Consider the following 23713-nt stretch of genomic DNA (forward strand, 5'->3'; position numbering starts at 1 on the left):
CCAAAAAAGAGGGGATATATGTATACATACAGCTGATTCACTTTGCTGTACAGCAGAAACTAACACAACATTGTAAAGCAACTATACTCCAATAAAAATTAATTTTTAAAAAAAGGAAATGCAGGTTTAGAGACATGAAATATTTTAGCAACTGCCGTTGGTAAGCTACAGAATTGGTGCTCAATCAGGTATCATCTATACTGCACTATGCACAGCATCAAGCTACCATTCACATTAGATTCTAATGTGGGCTCCTAACATCATTAAATATGTTACTCACTTTCTTCCATTTTAAATTACTTGGGTGCAGCCTTGCACAGCACACCTGTTCTTAGAAAATGTAGCACCCCCTAAAGAGACCCTAAATTAAAGCCCACTTGCTTGTGCAATACATTGAGGGGAAAAATATTTTTACTGTAATAAAGGAAAAGAAACTTCAAAAGTTAAGAAACAAAATAAATACATACACGTAGACTGGTAGGTGGCAAGCAGGGTAGTATCTTCTTCAAAGTGACGTACACGTGTGTGTGTGTGTGTGTGTGTGTGTGTATAATATGTAGATAAAACCCACAGGGGAGCTGCTTTCTTTACCTTCTGGAAGTGTAGAGTGGTAGACAACGGGGCTCCAGGGACTGGAAAGTTGATCCACATGCAGTCGAACAGCAAATTCATATTTGGTGTTTGGTTCTAGACCTTGAACCAACATGTGAGTTTCTGATCTATAATGAGTAATAAAGTAGTTAATGCTGGTAGCACATTGTTTCTAAAAGACTGTCAGTATTTCCAATCAATACAGGTTACTGTTATTATTTATTACCTCCTCATTTTCTTTAAAAAAATTTTTTTTAGATTAAAAAGCAATCTAATTTGATTATTAAAATGCTACATTGGGTATTATAGAAATAAGCCTAAAAACTGCCTCTCTGGGGCTTCCCTGGTGGCACAGTGGTTGAGAGTCTGCCTGTCAATGCAGGGGACACAGGTTCAATCCCTGGTCTGGGAAGATCCCACATGCCACGGAGCAACTAGGCCCGTGAGCCACAATTACTGAGCCTGCGCGTCTGGAGCCTGTGCTCCACAACAAGAGAGGCCGCGATAGTGAGAGGCCCGCGCATTGCGATGAAGAGTGGCCCCCCCCGCTTGCCGCAACTAGAGAAAGCCCTCGCACAGAAACGAAGACCCAACACAGCCAAAACTAACTAACTAACTAAATAAATAAATAAATTAAAAGAAAAAAACAAAAAAAACTGCCTCTCTGAGAGGAAACTAGGAAATTGACAGTGTAGAAATGTCTCAAATCAAAGGGATTTCTTCTGAAATACTGTAAGTCAAATCACTCTTTTAAAGTATAATGATGGGCATCTTTCTACCTATAACCTAGCAAACAGAATAACTAGCTTTATTTTTTGATGCCAGCATGAAAATTGCCTTGTTTCCTTCTTTCAATATGCTAAGTTTAGCTACTTGAAAGTCATCATATTGATAGTTTCTTGTCTAATCTTGTTGCATGAGGCTGGGGAAACAACAACAAAGAATCATTTATGAAAATTAAATTTCAAAATAAATGCGGTTTTCAGAACTGAATATGGTAAAGATGCAAAATCCCCCGCCCTAACATGAGTAAGGTAAGTTCTGAGACAAATGCTTACAGCTGAAGCTCAAGTTGGCCCAAGATAGTAAAGAAGGAAGTGTGAGTGGGGAGGAGAGCAAAGAAAACCACCATTAATAGAAGCTACATACGTTTGAAGGTATAAAACCAAAGAAGCATTCTGCAGGCCAACAGGGTTGCAGCGGATGGTGTAGTTAATTATTTGTGCAGTGGTGAACGCAGGTCTTCTCCAGTGCAGGAAGATGGCAGATGAGGTGTTGGCCTTCGCATAGAGATGGTGGGGTGGTGGCGGGGGAGGAACCATGCGATCACGAACAGCTATTGAAAAAGACAATGCTAGCTTACCACACGGCGTAACATTTAATGTAGAAAGCGGTAAAATCATAACACCCCACCCTTCAGGTCTTTCTTCCACCAGAGGTTCAGAGTGGTCTAGAGATGTATCATTCAAACCTGAGCGACTTTTCCGTAAGTTAGATAAGGAATCAAATATTATCAATACTTAGAATGTAAGACAGAAGCACAGAGAAGTCAAGCTACCAGCCGAAGACATTCAGAAAGCCAGCAGTAGACTTAAAACTAGACTGACATCCTCTTTAGTAGCAATAAAACCAAACAGCTCTCAGTAGCAATAAAACTGAATAGCAACTGGAAGGAAATAATTAGCCTCAAGGTTAAAGGAGATAAAAGAAAACTTAGTATCTCTAGGTATTCAGGGTTATTTTCCCAGTTAAATTTCTTTTTTTTTTTTATTTAATTTAATTAATTAAATTATTTTTGCTGCGTTGGGTCTTCATTGCTGCACATGGGCTTTCTCTAGTTGTGGCGCGCAGGGGCTACTCTTCGTTGCGGTGCATGGGCTTCTCATTGTGGTGGCTTTTCTTGTTGCAGAGCATGGGCTCTAGGTGCGTGGGCTTCAGTAGGTGCGGCACGCAGGCTGAGTAGCTGTGGCTCGTGGGCTCTAGAGCGCAGGCTCAGTAGTTGTGGTGCACGGGCTTAGTTGCTCCATGGCATGTGGGATCTTCCCAGACCAGGGCTCGAATCCGTGTCCCCTGCACTGGCAGGCGGATTCTTAACCACTGCACCACCAGGGGAGTCCCCACAGTTAAATTTCTAATGGTCTCTTCCTTGCAAAACTAAAATAGGTTCTTATAATTAAATACATCTCACTTAAATATTTACTGAGTATGTACTTGTTCAAGATACTATGTTAGGTATCCTGGAGGATATGAAAGTAATAAAACCACCAAGGTATCCAAGTAGTAATGAGACTTAAATTTAAAGAAGGAAGAAGGGAAAAAAAGAGTATGAGTCTTACATTGTGAAACAAGCTACTGTAACTCTTACTTACACACGCATCCCGGAGTACTGACTGTTTGATCTGCCTGGTAGCCATCTTCTATGTTGTTGTAAGCCAGCAATCTCACATGGTATTTTCTTCTCGGGTCTATAAAGAAACCAACAGGTAATAATTAGGCCCAGCCCTCTAGATAGGAACAAAGGTTCTACAGCCTTTCTAGATTTTGGTTTAAAAACCTTCTGAATGCATAAGAGCTCTAAGTAAAATGAAAATTTTCTCTCTCCTTGTTCTACACAGTGACTCAGCAGTTAGCCTTATTATGACATTGCTATTGTGACTATCTACCAATTAATAAAATTTTATTTTATTTAACCTTATTTCAAACAATAACATTACCACCACTGTTCTTCCTCCTCTTCCTCAACTGACCAGACATAGATTCTTGATTTTAAAAGCCTCGGGCTGCCTGATGGATTCCTTACAAGTGGTTATGCTACATAGAAGTTTTCTGTTTGGTTATCTGAGGGTAGTTAACTTAAAAGCATGGAAATCAAACTGAGATTGTTTTCCCCCTAAGAGGTAAGAAGAATTACAGTTGTCATTCTTTAGTACCTTTGAAAACGTTTATAACCACGTATTATTTAAGTTTATTTCACCGCGTGCCCTTTTCCACAAACCTACATTTTCAGTTGAGAGCTAAATTTATCAAGAAAGATGAGTTGGAGCTCCCTCTACCGGTGTTCATTAACTAACACAATACAGAAACTGAAGTCCATCCCATACATATTAAAACAAAAATTTTTTTCAGGTTTTTGAGGAATTAGGTGGTTACAATTTTAAATAATATACTTTAGAAGATATTCAAGAAGTTTAATGATATAAATACGTTTAAATGTAAGTGCTTATGATAACGTTTAACTATAAAGTAATACTTGCTTAGGGCAAAAATAAAACTATTCAGAAATAATGTATTCTTTTTTCTCCCCCCAGCTTCATTAAGGTATAGTTGACCTTAAATAAAGGTTGTATATTTTTAAGGTATATAACTTGATGTTTGATATAGGCATACACTGTGAAATGATCACTACAATCAAGTGAATTAAAAGACCCACCACTTCACTAGTTACCATTTGTGTGTGTGTATATGTGTGGTGAAAACATTTAAGATCTATACACTTAGTAAATTTCAAGTATACAATACAGCTTTGATAACTATAGTCATGCTGTACATCACATCTCCAGAACTTACTCATCTTGCATAACTGAAACTTTGTACCCATCTCCCCATTTCCCCCACTCCTGGCAACCACCATTCTACTTTCTGCTTCTATGAGTTTAACTATTTTAGATTCCATATATAAATGAGATCATGTAGTATTTGTCTTTCTGGCTTATCTCACTTGGCATAATGTACCCTAGGTTCATTTATGTTGTGCAAACGGCAGGATTTCCCTCTTTTTAAAAGTTGAATAACATTCCATTGTATATATATGCCCCGTTTTCTTTATCCATTCACCTGTTAACAGGCATTGAGGTTGTTTTCACGATAACTCTCTGAGGTACTGATCTCATTTCCTTTTGATATATACTCAGAAGTGGGATTGCTGGATCATACGCTAAGTCTATTTCTAATTTTAATGCATTTCTGTATTATACTGCTCTAAATAATAATAAAACAAACACATAAATAAATCCAAGGGAATTTCACAAGGGAAAGCAATCATCCTTAATAGATATATCAAATGTGAAAAAAAACCCTTAGAATAATAAAAATAATTCTAGATTGAATTCAAACATTTAATATCCAAAAACAAGATGTAAAGTTTATTAAATTCTCCAATGTAATTTAAGAATTTGTATAAATATTTTTGAAACTGATGTATTTTAATATTTAATATTAAAATGTATTAAAAGGATGTCCTAAAATATAAAAATTTTATTTCTATCTGTTTTGACAAAATTACACAAGAAGAAAAATTTATACAACTTAGAACATTTCTGTATTTTCTAGATAGAAAGATGGGAAGACTAACAACATTTGACCATCCTATAGGAAATGTTTTTTAGATACATTATCTTATTTGAGTATCACAAAACCCTGTAAGATATATGTTATTCCCATTTTATAAACTGTGGTAAAAAGGTATTAACTAGCACGTCCAATGTCACACAAAGTGGAACCAGGAACTTGTGGCTATTTCTCTGACGAAGTACAGGGCCTTTAAATTTACACAAATACATGTGCCTTTGTCACAGCAAGTATGTCTCCTTATAATGAATTTTAACATAGAAATATTTTCAATTTATAAAATAATTATCAGAAAACATAACCACATTTGAATTTCATCACTGAAATGATTTCTAACGTTCAGCACTGAAATTCTAAGATTCAAAAGGTTTCTGTTCAGATCAATGGCTACTTCATTTGAATCTGTTTTCTTCTTTCTTTCCTCTTATTGCTGAACTCATTAGTCAACTGAATCCTGAGTTCCGTATCTCAAATACTCCTTCTGAATGGGTATAAATGAAATTCAATTGGATCTCTGCAGAAGTTCTTCAGACATATTTCTTTATTCTGTCTCTATTCAATTAGAAGAGTACTTTTAGGAAAGCCTCCTGAGTATGATAAGGTGTTACACCAGGAATTAGGAGATATAGAAAAGGAAGAATGAAGTAGAATTTGCCCACAGTAACTCACATTCTCAGGGAACCACACACAGATACAGCAAACTCTCGTAGAAAGCTGATTTTGATGAGGGTTATCATTAGAGGTGGAGAGATTAATCTTTTTTCCACTGTGCAAACAATCAGTCAATACTTCATAAATACTTCTCTGGAATGGTTATTTATTTTTAACCCTAAAATTGATTCATTTTTCCCTTCTTCCTCTTTCAAAAAATGAGCTGCTTATACTAAATTTTAAATCCAGAATTAACCTTTTTGTTGTTGTCGTTGATCAGAAAGAAGCAGCTTACATGTCCTAAGAAGATGGGAGAACAGAGCTGGTTCCTCAACATGGCCAGCACCTGGCTATTACCCACTCAGCACAGATGCCAGCAAGCCCAACACAAGAAGAGGCAGCTCTTCTGACGCCCACCTGGAAATCATCCACGTAGCCAGAGCAACAGTCTCCAATGCTGGGCTCCTTCCCCCTGCTAGTTTATGTGAGGTCAGGAAGAGGCAAACCATCAGGCAGGCAAATAGAGTACACTGGGTGCACGAGATTCCTTTCTATCCACACAAAAAAAGTAAAACATGAACCAGGATAATTGGAAATTATTTTAGTAGAAAAAAAATAAAATTATAGGACATACTGGTAGGAAAAATAATGTAAAGGAAAGGGAAAAATCCATTCACCTTTGTTCACATGTGATCTACTCTTCATGCTCTATAAAGAATCTATTTTAAAAAATAAAAAGTGCCACTACGGATAAAAGCCTTTATACACACATTACATTCTTGTGGCTTCATCAAAGATGTATATATTCTGATGTCTAGTGAGTTGTGAAGTCTGAACAAGTCCTCTGTCCTATATGTTACATTGATTCCCTTTCGTATGGACTCTCTGGTGTCAATTCATGCTTGAACTTATAATAAACATTTCGTCACACTAAAAAAAAAAAAAAAAAAAAGTGCCAGGTTGGGGGCCAAGCTGAGCTGTGGGTCACCTGCATCTGCCATGTACTTCTCTCTTAGGTTTTAAAAATGAGTCCAATTTCAAAATCTCGTCACTGTATTATTTTGGTTTGTGAATCCAGAGACCCCAGAAAAACCTGGCTCATTATTGTTCATCAATTTGCTAGAAATTCAATTTCATCTACTTTTGTAAATTTAAGAGGGGACCCAAGGACCAGAGCCCTCACATAATGTTAAGATGAGCATTACCAGGCAATAAAAGTTACCAGCTAAGAAAGGAAACCGAGAACAGCTGCACAATTAACAAAATTAAGGATACAGAGTAAAAGAATAACGTTTAGGACCAATATGTTAAGTACAGTTAAATGCACAAATAATGTACCACAGCAAAGTGGCACAAGTCTTAAAACTCTACAGTTCTGCAAAGACCCTCTGATGCGTAAGGGACAAAGCAGACACTCAGGATCAACGCTGTGAAATGCCACAGGGAGCTGGTTCCCAGGGCCTGTTACAGCCTTTCTTGAGTCAAGCACTGCCACGTATGTGGTGCTTGGTTACACAAGACTCAGCAGACTTAGGCTATGTGGTTTAGGGGGAAACCAGCAGAGTCAGGAAGAGCAGCCACAAAGGACAGTGCAAGCCTCCTCAAAACCCCGTGAGGGAAGGAGAATGAGAGAGAGGGGAGAGAGCTGGTCCCAGTTCCTTCAAAACTCAAGACAAGGAGCATAAAAACCACTCCTCACCAGGGCCAATTTTTATTTTTTAACATCTTTATTGGAGTATAATTGCTTCACAATGTTGTGTTAGTTTCTGCTGTATGACAAAGTGAATCAGCTATACATACAGATATATCCCCATATCCCCTCCCTCTTGCATCTCCCTCCCGTCCTCCCTATCCCACCTCTCTAGGTGGTCACAAAGCACCGAGCTGATCTCCCTGTGCTATGCGGCTGCTTCCCACTAGCTATCTATTTTACGTTTGGTAGTGTATATATGTCCATGCTACTCTCTCACTTCGTCCCAGCTTCCCCTTCCCCCTCCCCGTGTCAAGTCCATTCTCTACCTCTGAGTCTTTATTCCTGTCCTGCCCCTAGGTTCTTCAGAACCATTTTTTTTTTTAGATTCCATATATATATGTTAGCATACAGTATGTTTTTCTCCTTCTGACTTACTTCACTCTGTAGGACAGACTCTAGGTCCATCCACCTCACTACAAATAACTCAATTTCGTTTCTTTTTATGGCTAAGTGATATTCCATTGTATATATGTGCCACATCTTCTTTATCCATTCACATCTGTCGATGGACACTTAGGTTGCTTCCATGTCCTGGCTATTGTAAATAGTGCTGCAGTGAACATCGTGGTACATGACTCTTTTTGAATTATGGTTTTCTCAGGGAATATGCCCAGTAGTGGGATTGCTGGGTCATATGGTAGTTCTATTTTTAGTTTTTTAAGGAACTTCCATACTGTTCTCCATAGTGGCTGTATCAATTTACATTCCCACCAACGGTGCACGAGCGTTCCCTTTTCACTACACCCTCTCCAGCATTTGTTTGTAGATTTTTTGATGATGACCATTCTGACCAGTGTGAGGTGATACCTCATTGTAGTTTTGATTTGCATTTCTCTAATGATTAATGATGTTGAGCATCCTTTCATGTGTTTGTTGGCAATCTGTATATCTTCTTTGTAGAAATGTCTATTTAGGTGTTCTGCCCATTTTTGGATTGGGTTGTTTCTTTTTTTGATATTGAGCTCCGTGAGCTGCTTGTATATTTTGGAGATTAATCCTTTGTCAGTTGCTTCGTTTGCAAACATTTTCTCCCATTCTGAGAGTTGTCTTTTCGTCTTGCTTATGGTTTCCTTTGCTGTACAAAAGCTTTTAAGCTTCATTAGGTCCCATTTGTTTTTGTTTTTATTCCCTTTTCTCTAGGAGGTGGGTCAAAAAGGATCTTGCTGTGATTTATGTCGTAGAGTGTTCTGCCTATGTTTTCCTTTAAGAGTTTTATAGTGTCTGGCCTTACATTTAGGTCTTTAATCCATTTTAAGTTTATTTTTGTGCATGGTGTCAGGGAGTGTTGTAATTTCATTCTTTTACATGTTGCTGTACAGTTTTCCCAGCACCATTTATTGAAGAGGCTGTCTTTTCTCCATTGTATATTCTTGCCTCCTTTATCAAAGATAAGGTGACCACATGTGCGTGGGTTTATCTTTGGGCTTTCTATCCTGTTCCATTGATCTATATTTCTGTTTTTGTGCCAATACCATACTGTCTTGATTACTGTAGCTTTGTAGTATAGTCTGAAGTCAGGGAGCCTGATTCCTCCAGCTCCGTTTTTCTTTCTCAAGATTGCTTTGGCTATTCGGGTTCTTTTGTGTTTCCATACAGATCATGTAATTTTTTGTTCTAGTTCTGTGAAAAATGCCATTGGTAGTTTGATAGGGATTGCAATGAATCTGTAGATTGCTTTGGGTTGTATAGTCATTTTCATGATGTTGATTCTTCCAATCCAAGAACATGGTATATCTCTCCATCTGTTTGTATCATCTTTAATTTCTTTCATCAGTGTCTTATAGTTTTCTGCATACAGATCTTTTGTCTCCTTAGGTAGATTTATTCCTAGGTATTTTTTTCTTTTTGTTGCAGTGGTAAATGGGAGTGTTTCCTTAACTTCTCTTTCAGATTTTTCATCATTAGTGTATAGGAATGCAAGAGATTTCTGTGCATTAATTTTGTATCCTGCTACTTTACCAAATTCATTGACTAGCTCTAGCAGTTTTCTGATAGCATCTTTAGGATTCTCTATGTATAGTATCATGTCATCTGCAAACAGTGACAGTTTTACTTCTTTTCCAATTTGGATTCTTTTTATTTCTTTTTCTTCTCTGATTGCTGTGAGGGCTAATTTCTTAATGGTCTCGAGGGTGATAGGTAGCATTTGGTTTCCGGTTAAACTTGCTTAAAGATTTAGCAATATATAAAGATGAAGGGTCAGGAAAGAAAGCCCAAATTAATTTAACACACATCTGACTAAACCTTTTGATACGTAACTCTGGAGTGTCAGTTTAAGTTAATGTGATCGAGGTCTCAGCCAAATTAACCTGTCTTTCTTTATTAGGGAGTCAACCTGTGGCCAAAAATGAAGCTCTCCCTCCTGAAACATTACTATGGCTATACCCTTTACCTTTCTCCACTGGCTCTAGGACCTGCCTCACCTTCTTCCCCTTCTGTTTCATTCTCACTACCAGTTCTTCTACTTGAGTTTGTTTCACATAAGGAATCAGAACCAGAAATCTGGTTGGCCAAGAAAGAGTCCACAGGTATCAAATACACATTTATCAAGTACCTACTAAAAGTCAGGCACTGTATGGAAGACTCAAGCATTAGAAAGCTGTAACTCTTGCTTTTAATTTCAATCTACCAAAGGGGACAGACTGGGAAATGAAGACATTGTATGTATTGTTTACCAACTGTGTAGCCTTGGGTAAGTTTCTTAGTTTTCTAAGCCTCATTTATTTTCATATGGAAAATACAAATGTAATCCCTTATAGGGATTTTAACAGTATTAAATGAAACCATGCCTATTAAGGACTTTGTACAGCAGCTCCTATAATTAGTAAACACAACATTACTGTTGTTTTTGTTATGTGAGTAAAGTTGCCTGGGAGAACAGAAAAGGCACCGCCAAAACTACGCTGCACTTAAGTTTGGGAATCGTCTTGGTGAAGGCAAATGAGTAGGAAGGCTGTTCGCTCATACAAGCAAGGTCTAGAATCCAGAATATCAGCAAATTTGCAATTAGCAGACACTGAAGCTGAGCTCTAACTACTCTCTATCCTCATTAACATTCCCTGGTTCATAGGGAATGAGGCAAAAGCTCTCAAGTGTGTGTCTGAGTTGTATACATGATTGAAGGAGCTGTGTTTTGTGTTTATGGCCACGAAGAATTCTTGCTGTTTTGGCAACCATGTCACATGGAGTATAATCCTCTCAGTGTCAAATCCACCTTCACCCACGTCTTCCATATTAATCGAATACGCTATCATCTGCTAACAAAGAAACAACCTGATGATGATAAATGCTTTGGAAAGCAACTTAATAGATCTCTTTCCTAATGGAAGAACAGTAGATGGTTTCACAAAAACAAAATATGGAAAAGTTTGAGGACTAGCATTAGATACAGCAAGCAGACGGACACAACAAACTAATTTATTGTTAATTATATCCAGTTTTAACAATTACGTGTTAATTACCTTCAGTGACAACTCAGAACAAGAAGAACAAAGATCAATAAAATGAGACTCCCTGTAATGCCAAGGTCTTTTAAAGATGCACACAGATTAAAACTGATCAAGAACCTGTCTTAATTCCATTCTAAAAGCATATGATTTAACAACAGTGAATTAACTGTATCTTTATGCAAAATCTTAAGTAACCTACTAAAATTTTTGGTACAATATACCCATTTTTCACTGCAACGTGTTTCCAAACACCACAAAACAACAAAAAAACCCATGCCTTCTTCCAGGGTTTTACCTGACTAACTTGCGTTTCTCTTCTCTATCACTAGATGGCATCTGTGTGCCTGTAAGGAGAGTGACGACTCATCTAGCTACTAAGGCGAGAGCTATTCAGATATCAGCTGAAACTGATGAATGAGCAATTCAAAACAGGTATGCATGAACTGGGGCGACTGCTTTAGTTTCACCAATTAAAGATTTCATGAAATGCAAAGCTGTAAAAGGGAGAAGGGCTGCCTTGGATCAGCGTCTGTCATACACAGAAATATTTCACATGAACTTTAAAAACCCTGTGAGTAAGGTACTGTTTTCATCACCTGTCCCATACAGAGGAGGATGCTGAGACAAACAGAAGTAAGGTAACTTTCCCAATGACTCAGCTCTACTAAGAACCTAAGAGACGGTTTAGCACGAGGGTTAAGGGCTGAGATGTCAGACCCAGACTCCCTGGATTCCAGTTCTAGCTTGGTCAATACTGTGTAACTTGGGAAGTTATTTTCTCTTCTTTACCTTGGTTAAGATCACCTGTAAGATGGGTACAATGATGATAAAGCATCTATCTCTTGAGGTGATGGGAGGATGATATAGATTGATTCACATAAAGTGCTTAAAGTAGTACCAGTGTATGATAATAACATCAATAATAATAACCTACCAATAAAAATAATATACAGATAGAAATATCAGTAGTAATAATATAATTATTAGAAGCATCTCATAACTCCTAATCCCTCCTCCCTCTCCTGTAGAAGGGCAGGATGGTGTAATGGTGAAAGGATAGACCCTGGAACCAGACTACCTGGGTTTGCATTGAGTTTCCTCTTCTATAAAATGGGGATTAAATGAGTTTATATATATAAAAAGCTTAGAAGAATGTCTGGTACTGAGTAGGTGCTTTTTATTTTACTTTATTTTTTATTGTTTTTTTGTTTTGTTTTGTTTTTTGGCCATACCGCACAGCATGTAGAATCTTAGTTCCCCGACCGGGTATCAAACCCATGTCCCCTGCATTGGAAGCGTGGAGTCTTAATTGCTGGACTGCCAGGGAAGTCCCGAGTAGGTGCTTTTTAGTGCTGAATAAATAAATGTAGAGGAGGGGGCTGGTTTGAGAATTGGGGGATTTGGATTTTAATCTTGGATTTAGTAGTTGTGCGGCTGCAAAGGTGGTCTCCTGGAACTCAGTTTCCTCGTCTTTAAAATTAGGAAGTTGAAATATATCGGTTGCTCTCAAATTTGTTTATGTACTATTGTAGTAGGGGAGCTAAGACAAAGGAACAAAAAAGCACCATGCAAAACAGGAGTGACTGCTACAAAGAGATTTGTTGAAACTCTAAGGGAATTCTAAAGAGGGAATGGTTACTAGTAGTTTGGGGGGGTGGGGAGGACTTCATGTAAGAAGTGCGTCCGAGCAGAATCTGGCCTTCTAGTAAGCGTGGGGAAGAAAAGATTGAGGTCATGGGAAGAGTACAAGCAAAGGCTCGGGGACAGGAACACATGGATCAGGGATGAGTGACAGGGAAGAGCTCAGGAAAGGGTGCATGATGAGTGAGGGTCACAAAGAAAAGTTGGGCTGGGGCTAGATTTCACAGGGCTTTGAGAGCCGGGCTAGGCATTGTGGATTTTATTACATATGCACAGAAAACAGGTGACTAAATGAGATGGTTGAGAGAAGGGATTAACGAGAAGAAAGAGTAAGAAAGCTCCCAAGTTCCAGCCTGGCTTGACTGACAGAGATGGAAGAGGATATGCCTGGTGGAGGCATTGACATGCCAAATCAGAGATGCCAGAGGAGCATTCAAATGGAGCTGACCAGCGGGCGACTAAAAGTGTCAGCTGGAGCCGGCAGTTAGGATGGAGAACCACATTCAGCGGTCATTTAAATGGAGGATGGGATGCCACGGGAGAGGAAAGACAGCAAGGACTAGAAACCTGGGGGCAAGAAGAGAAGTGTTCTTAAAGAGTCATGAGGAGAAACAGGGAAGGTAAAATACCATGGAAACCAAAAGAAGGTCGGCTGACAATATCCAAAGCTGCAGAGAAGTCACCAAGGGTAAGAATGACATCTGGTTATCTAGGTCCTTTAACAGAATAAATTCATCAGGAAGGGGTGAGGTTAGGGGTAGCAGAAAACATGGAGTTAAGGAGCAAGGAAATGGTGGGACATCGGAGGAAGAGCTATAAAGGGGAATGAAAATGCATTATCTTATGTACCAAAATGTTAACAGTGATATCTAGCTCTATACGGTCAAATTTTTAGTTACTTTGCTTCCTATATTTCTACCTGTTCTACAATAAATATGAATTGCTGTGGTAATAATAAAATGGTAAAGAATTCTTGGGAAAACGTATTATCTTTTTTTAAAATTAATTGATTAATTTCTTTATTTTGGCTGTGCTGGGTCTTCGTCATGGCGCGCGGGCTTCTCTAGTTGCAGCACACGTGCTTAGTTGTGGTATGTGGGATCTTAGTTCCCCGACCAGGAATCGAACCCGGGCCCCCTGCATTGGGAGCGTGGGTCTTAACCACTGGACTACCAGGGAAGTACCTTGATTACTTAGATTTTTAATAAAGATTTCTTCTCCCCTTCAGCTACATTTAGCAGGGTCAAAATTAAGCACATTAGGAAACTGTAACTGGCAATAGAAGGCACATCTTATCTCAGATTAGCATCTTTAGTTCTTAGAGAAGGAAGGAAGATTAGGTATTATTTTTCCACATCTTATAAATGGGGAAATTGAGGCACAGAAAAGCGTGGAGATTTGCTTTTGGTTGTGCAGCTGCAGTAATAATAAAATGGTAAAGAATTGTTGGGAAAATGTATTATCTTTTATATGCCAACAAACTAATATGTACTTATATGCATTACCTTAAATAATCCTTACAACTCTATAAAATAAGAATTATTATTTTAATTTTATAAAGATACTTCTACATAAGTAAACTAGCTTTCCTTTAGAAATTAACCATTTTTCTATATAAAATACCCCAAAATCTATTTCAAATCTTTTTGATTCTTTAGTACGATAGAAATAAGTTGGGCTGTAAGTTCACTTATTATATCTTCTACAACACAGAGTAGCTAGGTTTTTTAAAACTTGTTTTTGTTGTCCTTCAGCTTCACTTCTGTGCTTCTGGGCCTGTGATAAAGCCAGGGGCCCTATAATCACTGATGTTTAAGAAGTCAGAGAGCAAAACATGTGAGAACATGTGTAAAATTAAGAGAATATATTCTAAAGAATGTCATCCTCTCCTACTGCATGGCTTTATGACTTAAACCCTATTTTTTGGCCTGTTTCCGGATTTAGGTTATCTCTGAAGTAGGCCCTGAATAAGTGGGTGATACTAATGTACATTCAAAGTAATCAGTTACACAGTAGAACAAAAGCAGAATAATCAGAGATTTAACCATTAAGGAATAAAATTTACTTTAAGGAGAAAACATTTAAGAGTTCCAATCCTTTTGGATTTTGATCATTGTTCCATCCTTACACATCTTTATTTAAGATACAAAAGGCTAAAAACTAAAAACTTTTAGTAAAAACTAAAAGGCTCACTTCGTAGGAAGTTCCCCCACCATACCTTCACCCAAACACTATAAAGACCAAGTGTTCTCTGATTGGAGATGAACTCAGATGGTAAAAGAGACGGACATCAATTCAAACTTTATGGATTCTTTGCTATAATACTGACATTTCTAGAAGTTTGGCTTCCTGAAAAATGCACAATAGAAAATTATTATTTATTTACAAAGTGTTTAGCTGTGGACCAATAATAACACTGGGGTCACGAAAACCAAGCCTTTGTTTCTTTTGGCTGCTGCTTGTTGGTGAGGCTCCAGAAGGCTTGAAAAGAGCCAGGCCAAAGTGGACAGTTCAGGGGTAGATAAAATTAAGAGAAAACCTGAGATCAGGACCATGAAAAAACTTTTACCTCACAGCAGTGAGTCCACCTCTGACATAATTTCTAACATTCAAATCTCATAAAGACTTAATGAGTTTTATTCCCCATCTTGTTATGGAAACTTCTCAGGTGATGGGAAAAATAATCCTCCTAGGACCAAAAGAAGGTAAAGTAATCACATCTACTTTGGGACAGTCCCCTGACACTTGTTCAATTTACAGACATGGAACATGCTAGAGTAGCTTAATAAAACATCTTAAGAGAACAAAAAGCATTACTTTAAAAATCACTGTGTGGGGATTCTCTGGTTGCCCAGTGGTTAGGGCTCCGCGCTTGCACGGCAGGGGGCACGGGTTCAATCCCTGGTAGGGGAACTAAGATCCCATATGCCGCACCACCGCCAAACAAAAAATCCACTATGTACTACTTTAAATTACTTACTTAAACCACTGCTAAAGAAAAGCTTTGCTTATATTAGCAACAAAGTGTCACAATTAAGACAGCCTCAAAGCATTAAAAATAATCAAGTAAATTAGAATATATATGCAAAGGTAATCTAAAAGCAGCAATCTGAAAATGTGCTGCTATAAGGTCAACATAGGAAGTATAAACATTGTTAAAGAAGGAAATGCTCAGAAAAAGTGAGAAAGGTGACATTCTGTGGGATGAAACCTAGTGTCTGGCCAAATGTCCATTTTTAATTTAATCTTTTGTGCTACAAGGTTTTGTGTGAGCCTTTTCGGCCCATTGTTTCCCTGCAGTTTGACGGGAGAGCTCCTTGGTCTGGCTAGCCAGGGTGACTGCACTGCCCCCAAGCCTGTCCTTCCAATACAATACCCCATATAATTATTCAGAGAAGAGGCCAGCAGTATGGACCACTGTGACACCTGGGTCACGGCCTCTGACATAGAATCTGGGGCCAGACCAAGTCTGGTCCAGCAGCAGAGGAGCAGGAAAAATGCTAAGGGGGATGGGTGGGAAAGGAAAGCTGAGTGAAATGCTCTACTTTAAAATGCTATGTGTAAGCACAGTAACAAAAACACAAATCACATTTGAACGATGTGATTTGGCTTCAAGTTACTGAAATGCTGTAAGACTAGTGTTTCTCCTCTCTCTAAACCATGTTGCGATTAGGAGACCAAGTCTATTCTAAGAGGGATTTCCTTGTCTTGTATTATCAGACTTATGTTAGAATGGAAAAAGTTCATGATGGTTGAAATAATGCCTTACATAAATGCGCTAGTATGCTGATTTAAAAAGAGGTTTTTTAGCTAAAAGAGTGTAAATTTTACTGTAAGCCTAGATTAAAAATGCATTCTCCTTTTGTTCATAAACTGAACTTCTGCAAGGGACTGTTAATCATAAACATAATTCACTTTGCATTAAAAATTTAAAGAAAGTATTTTTTTTTAATGATCACCATGCCAAAATGTTATAAATGTATTCTGTGGTAATCCAGAATATTTATCTGAGTGTAAAACAGAATGGCAGATGGAATGGGCAATCCCCCACTCTCCCAGCTTTCCCTCTGTGTTCTGTAGAACAGCTCTCTATGGAAGCTGATGGTAGAGTATTTGTCTAAACCTGAAAAGACTCAGTCCCTTTTGTCCTGCATCCCTGAAGGGCCCTAAGATAAATAACACCTCTCGCTCCCAGTAAAAACATCCCCTCTCCTACTGAGTTTAGGATAATTTGGAAGAAAGTTCTTTGTATGTGACATTTGAGATTAGTTTCCTACCAAAATAAGTATATCCTATTGTTAATCTCTAATTTAAAAACCTTCCCCAAAAGACTGGGATTGTTTTGTAAAATCCAGAAGCATAAGGCTTTCCCAATTATACTGTGTTCAAGAATATTGTGATCATGTGATTTCTTTTTTGATCATGTGATTTCATTTTATACATCTATTAGGCTTTCAAGACTTTTAAAAAAATCTATTTTTTATTTTTGACAAATGTATTACTTCGGGTTGTCTGGATAAGAAATATTTGGGGTTGAAGATTTCTACTTGAACGTTGCCATGAATCAATCTGATTTTCATCCAAACACTGAAAAACAAATCTAAAAGTGATAATGGAGGCTCCAAGAAACACAGTTTTTGATCTTTTATGTTCTTTTCTTATGGCATTCCTTTCCCTTTGGGAATCCCCGTGGAAGAAAGGCACTTCCATGGTCTAATTTTGTAAGATGAGTGAGCAATGCCACTGAGTCTCTCCTACCACACCATCAATGGAATTATGCCCGTGGCTGATAGCCCCTGTGGGTTGGGGAAGAGAAAAAGAACGAAGACTCCAAAAGAGCAGGGGCTTAACTGTCTCAAAATTGATAACAGCTTTATGTGAAGCGTACTAATAAGGCTGGTCCACATATATGTTCCTAAATAATTTAGAAGTGAATAAACTAGAGCGATTGCTGATTATAAGAATTTTTAACACATAAAAAGTGTTAGAATGGCGGGGTGCATTTTAAAAGGTCGTAAAATTTACAAAGGAAGTTTACTTAAAGTCGTTACGTAAGAAAATGAAATAAGTTCCTTTGATTATGTTGATATTTCTATCAAGAGCAATTCTTACCCTAAAAGCATACAAAGTACTTGACTTGCGCTACTATACTTGGCTTAGCATTTGTTTAACTAGCTGCTCTGTCTGCCAACACACAGACACTGTCTGTTTGACATACATCATTGCCTTACAAACAATATTTTTGTAGACTGACAGAGAGAGCCTATTCATGACAACCAAACTTCCCCTGAAGCCATGAAATAAATTTCCTTCCAGGACTAACATTTCTCCCTTTCACTGTCATGGGCTCGCCATGCCATTTTGACCTTTCTGTGAGGCAACATGAAAATACCATCTATCATCTCCTGAACCACGGTGACTTGGTTGGAGGTGCACCGTTTCATGGCAAAAACATCTGTGGTCTGATAACCATTCCTCCAAATCTCAGCCCTCGGCAGTTAAAAGCATGCTTACAAGATGGGAGAGAAGCAGGTAGACAGCTTGAAACCAGTCTTAAATTTCTTCTCAAGTAGGAAATGCAAGCTGGTAAAATATCAGCTTCATCAATCATAGTGATAAAACATGATTGCGTTGTTTATTTATGCCTCCTTTAGAACTCACAAAAAGCACTATATTACAGCAATTTATTTAAACGTTGCTGAATGTACCACTTCAAAATTGATTTTAATGTTAGCAGATGAGAGAATTCTGGGAGTCTGATACAAGCAGGTGCAGGTCATTACCATGTTAATTGGCTATAAACAGTCCACTCAAATTCTATATAAACCTTAAATCTTTCAGGTACTGAAAGACACTGAAGATGTCTGGGGGTGCTTGGAAGTTATTCAGTATATCTTTAAATAGTTTTCAACACATATGATAGAGAATCTGAAGCAATCTGAGCATATGAAGTTAAACTAAAAACATTTTCTGAGAAATAAAATATTTAACAGAAGACCTAAGGTTTCTTATATTCAATCTGAAATATATTATTATAAGGGAATTCCCTGGTGGTCCAGTGGTTAGGACTCGGCGCTTTCACTGCTGTGGCCTGGGTTCAATCCCTGGTTGGGGAACCAAGATCCCGCAAGCCGCAGCCAAAAAAAAGAAATATATTATTATAAACACCAGTTTATAAACGTTCCAAGGACAGAAGAAATATTTAGTTGTTTAAGGAAATAATTTCAGTTTTTAGTTCCTCAAGTGAGCTTTAATTGGAAGGGTTACTGGATAGTATGAATAAGAAACTGATTTTCTGTATTTTTTTTCTCAGTAGGTAAAATTATGTTACAATGTATGCCAATTGATATAACTCTTAAATATCCCACACATCTCCAGAAAATTGTTTTATATAATCAATTGTTATTTCAGAAGTGCTGTCGTTTTAACCATGTGCATAATCATTGTAAAACCATTCCTAACCTGGAGGAACTAATTAAACACACAGCACAGAGCATTTTTAACCTTTTAAATTATTTTTTAAACACTTTGATATATTTTCCTTATTTCTTATTCTCTTATCTGTATGTGCATGTGTTCAAGTGTACATATACACACCACTTTTTCTTTTGTTGAATTATCAGTACACTTCACACCGAAATACTTGGACATGTTTCCCCTGAGAACAAGGTGAAACATATATAACCTATATAACCACAATACCATTATTACATCCAATAAATTTAACAATGACACAATTTTATCTGATACATAGTCTATTTTGAAATTTCCCACCAATAATGTCCTTTATATTCCCCACCCCCACCCAAATTCCTGAATCCAATTGAGGGTCACACACTGCTTCTTCATCTAGAATTGCTCCCTGTCCTTTTCCTATCTTTTGTGACAATGACATCTTTAAAGAATCCAGTCCAGATGTTTTATAGACTATCTCACATCTGGATTTATCTAATTGTTTCCTCATTGTTAGATCCAGACTAAATGTTTTTGGCAAGAATATTACACAGGTTAGACTATGACTTTAATATAGGGTTTTTTTATTAAGGGAAATATAACTTAAAATACACATTTTTTGTAACTGCAAATTTGTTATATTTTTTGTTGAAGAGGAACTATCATAGTTTCAAAAGCTTTCCTAACTCCAGAATAGTGTTTTCTTAGTGGCCAATTTTATCTCTACATTTATCTATATTTATCCATATGAATGTTTGTATTCAACTCTTGCCTGACAAGACAATGAAAAGTACCAACTTGTTTTTAGGGTTCTTATAAGATTTCTAGAAATATCTGGGACTTTGTACATAAATAATGCAAATGCAGATTTGTTTCCTTAATTCTCAATGACTCACACTGGAAAGCCAATTTGTAATATACACAGCCTGGGAATAGAGTAAACCAAGAAATCAGGGCCATAAAGTGTGCAATTCAGTTAACATGGGACAGAGAATTAATATGATTAAAACAATCACTGTAATTTCTCAGAGTGGATACGTGCATAGGAAAAAGGGCCTTTTAAAAAGAGTGTTTCAAATATAGTTTCTATAGTTTTGTAGGGTCAGAATTAAGGCCCATCTGCCATGATTTTTCTTCTGAGACAAAAGTCCATTTTATGAAAAGAGTGGGAGTGTATTCAAGAAAGGGAAGCCATACTAAAAATCATCATACTTGGTCATCCAGATGGAGAAAGGTGAAAGTTCAAAAAAATTATTTTAGTTGTTTCCTCCATTAGTATCTCTAGGTCATCCAAAACGCTGTAACTTGTTAAATGATCCTAGAAACTACAGGAATCTTCTTCCCTTATTAAAGCTTAAGTCATTGTCAAACATAATATAGTTTTCAATACAGATTCACAGAGACTCTCCAACAATGTGAGCATGTGGTTTTTTCGGAGGTACTGTATTTTGGGAATTTAGTTAGTATATTAAAATCTCCTAATAATTAAAATATCCTGTTCCCCGCAGCTACCGGTGTTTGTGGTTTGCTTTGGCTGCAAGGAAGCTCTCATAGCTAAATTTATAGGCATTTCTAGCAACTGTACAGTATCTTACGGCATGCAACAAAGAAGTCGTTATCCTGGTTTCACTGACTCTTTCAATCTTGATTTGTCTTTGCTCCAATTTCTTCATCTAAGTATAGTCAACTAAAATATACTTTACTGTTTTTTCTCATTATGATCAAATACATGTTTGTTACAGAAAATTTATGTAACTCGGGCCAAAAGAAATAAAAATAAAATATCCTTAAAACCAGCACCCAGAGATAAGCACTGTGAACATTAGTTTGTTATGTTTTTTTCATTCCCTTTCCTATCCATATGCACCCATACTCAGTATATTTCATATTTCATAACCTGCTTTTTTCAGTTAGTATCCTTGGACAACTATTCCTATTATTAAATATTCTAAAACATTCCTTCTAATGTCTACATTTATTCAAATTGTATGGAGGTACCAAGTTTACTTTATTAAACCTCTGTAGCTGAGCGTTTAGGTTTTCTCCAGCTTTTCACAATTATAACTGACCCCATACACTACAGTGAACATGCACTACTGTGCATGTTCATAATACTTTCTTATGACAGGTTCTATTAATAGAGTTGCTGGGTAAAAGAGTGTATATTATTCTGCCTCCTGGTGGTGTTGCCTAATTATCCCTAGAAAAGCTGTGTATCAATTTACACTCCCACTATTAACATGAGTGTTCTTTAATCCCCAACACTTACTAACACTGGGCCTTATATCACCTATTTCTTTATTTTGTGTTTCTGTATTGAGTTACTCCAAATCTTTCTTAGAAGGAAGCAGGAGGTATATAAATTTGAAATAATGACTAGCTAGATACATTTACAAAATCTACCAGGGAGGATGTATAAGCTGTGATAATCAGGCACAATGTGGTGCCTACCGTCTGCACAGGTTTCCTAAGTTATTGTTAACATCCTGGCATGCTGAGAAAGCTAAGATGCCATTTTTACCTTCAGCTGAAGCAACTGCTCTAGTTTCTATGATAAGGTAAGTGTCAATGGAGTCACCTATCTTGGCCAATTCAAGAAGCCTCCACTTACACAGGACAGCCTATGTTCTGGGATGTTATGCAAAGTCTTTGAAGAGTTCAAACATCTCAAAATGGAAGAGAAAAGTACAATTTCAATAAACTGTCAGGATTATGTTATCACAGCAGCCTATCCAAATGAACTGATAAATCAAGTTGTTTAGATAGGAAAATATACCAGTATTTAGCCTGCTTTGACGATTAGTCTATGACTATGTTTATGTCATGCCTCCTTTAAGTCTTTCATTGTTCCATTAAGGTCCTTCACCTAGTTAACTTCTATTATCCTTTAGATCTCAATTCATCATCAGTATCTCAGGGAAACCTAACCCAACGCCCACTTGCAAACTATATGGTGTCCCCTATAACTTATCACTCCCTATGCTTTTCCATTGCAGCACTTACAAAAGCTTGCAATTACAATTTATATGGTGATTTGATTAACGTCTGTTTCATCCTCTAGATTGTAACATTTCATAACTGTGGTAGTTAGTTAGAAATAACCAATCATCTATTTTAGAATAGTGGTCTCCACATTTTTTTCATTTTACCCCCCATTAGTAACTTTTTTTCTAGCAAGCATACTTATAACATATATACATGTGTGACTGTCCTATTATGTACACTGTGAAATAAACATACAAAAATATTTTTAAAGGCTAAGATAAAAAATACTTTCCTACAGTAATGCTTGTCTTGTAGCTAGCTCCCCTCCACCTCATGGTGTGTATAATTTGTACAAAGCTTAACATTTCATTTGCATTAACTAAGTTTTTTTAAGAACAAGCTTAAAACAGAAACAAAACAAAACCCCCAAGTATAATTACTGCTATGCAGCAAATGTTTTTTTTCTATCCACCCTGAAGTTTCTTTCATGTGCTAATGTGGTATTTAACAAACCTCCTCTCCTTTAACTTAGATCTTTAAAGACCTCACACATCTAAAGATTCTTTACATTCACCAGAAACTTCCAGAGTGGTCTGAGGGTTGACATGCAGTATGATTAATGGATAGTACTGATTTAATTTCCTAAAACAAGAGTTTTCCCTTCTGTAAGGAAAACTGTTGTTCGCAATTCATGTCAAGCATTTTACCATGCTTACAGATTCTTATTTTTAAATAAGAAGGCAAAGCTTATTGAAATTTTTCCTTCACTTATAAAATTACCACTGGAAAAGTTCTGGCCTATAAAACAATCAAGAGCTGATCAATAACTATGAGCGTCTTCCTAATACCAAAGAAACATGGCTTTTATTTGTTACCATTTTAATGAGGTTTTATTAGCACATGTAGAAAGGAAGCAGAAAATATAACAGAAGATAAATTGAATAAATAAACTTCAAAATGTAAATACAAAGTGCTATAGAGACTACTGGGATATTTTAGGAGCTAGATACATAAGGTTAAAGACTCAGGATAAAAGTATTAGTTAAATAATTATTAATAGATATGAACATCATTAGATAGTAAATTATTAAAGTTTCTTCAAAGATCTTAATTTGGTGTCATTTGCAATGAAGTTAAAAATTCTTCTTCTGTGGGGTAGGGATGGATTGGGAGTTTGGGATTAGCAGATGCAAACTATTATATACAGGATGGATAAACAACAAGGTCCTACTCTATAGCACAGGGAACTATATTCAATATCCTATGATAAACCATAATGGAAAAGAATATGAAAAAGAATGTACACATATGTATAACTGAATCACTTTGCTGTACAGCAGAAATTAACACAACATTGTGTGTCAACTATACTTGAATGAAATAAATTTTAAAAAATACTTTTCCTGGAGACAAACAGCGGGACTAATTTTGTTCTCATATACTTTTTATATTTGATATCTGAAGAAAAATTTGACTACTTAACACACAAAGAGAGAAACAATTGGCAATTCCCATTCTCACTCATATTTCAATAGCGCCTGTTTCTGGTTTTTTTGGTAAGTTTTCTGTTGTTTTGCTTTCCCTAAAGAAAAGATATTTCAAGTGGAAATTTACTTTGAGGGAGCCAGCAGGAAGGGATATTTGCTGAGAGTGAAGGAAGCAGTGAAGGACACTTTGCCTCTGGCATCCCCAACTCTTAACTACTCTAACATCAGACCCCAAACTTAAGTGACCTCAGACTCAAAAGTGGAAACACATCACAATTGGTATTTCACTTTATAGACTGGTAAAAAAAACACTGCCACTTGAAATAATGGAACTTCCTTATCCTGCTTATTTTCCC

The 23713-nt window shown here is 37.0% G+C and overlaps 1 protein-coding gene and 1 long non-coding RNA gene across 3 annotated transcripts in view; one reads left to right on the top strand and one right to left on the bottom strand.

Moving 5' to 3' along the window:
• LOC309654371 overlaps positions 1-23713 on the top strand; it is a 350754-nt gene that overhangs the window by 312140 nt on the left and 14901 nt on the right. The window lies entirely within an intron of this gene.
• PRTG (protogenin) overlaps positions 1-23713 on the bottom strand; it is a 130265-nt gene that overhangs the window by 22860 nt on the left and 83692 nt on the right. For both annotated transcript variants that reach the window (XM_082445088.1, XM_082445087.1), the window contains 3 exons: positions 2961-3056; positions 1741-1927; positions 592-719 (listed from right to left, as the gene is read on the bottom strand). In XM_082445088.1, the coding sequence (XP_082301214.1) occupies positions 592-719; positions 1741-1927; positions 2961-3056 (411 nt within the window). The remainder of the gene's footprint in view (positions 1-591; positions 720-1740; positions 1928-2960; positions 3057-23713) is intronic.

Source organism: Balaenoptera physalus (genome assembly GCF_965194825.1).
Source record: "Balaenoptera physalus genome assembly, chromosome: 2".
NCBI lineage: Eukaryota > Metazoa > Chordata > Mammalia > Artiodactyla > Balaenopteridae > Balaenoptera > Balaenoptera physalus.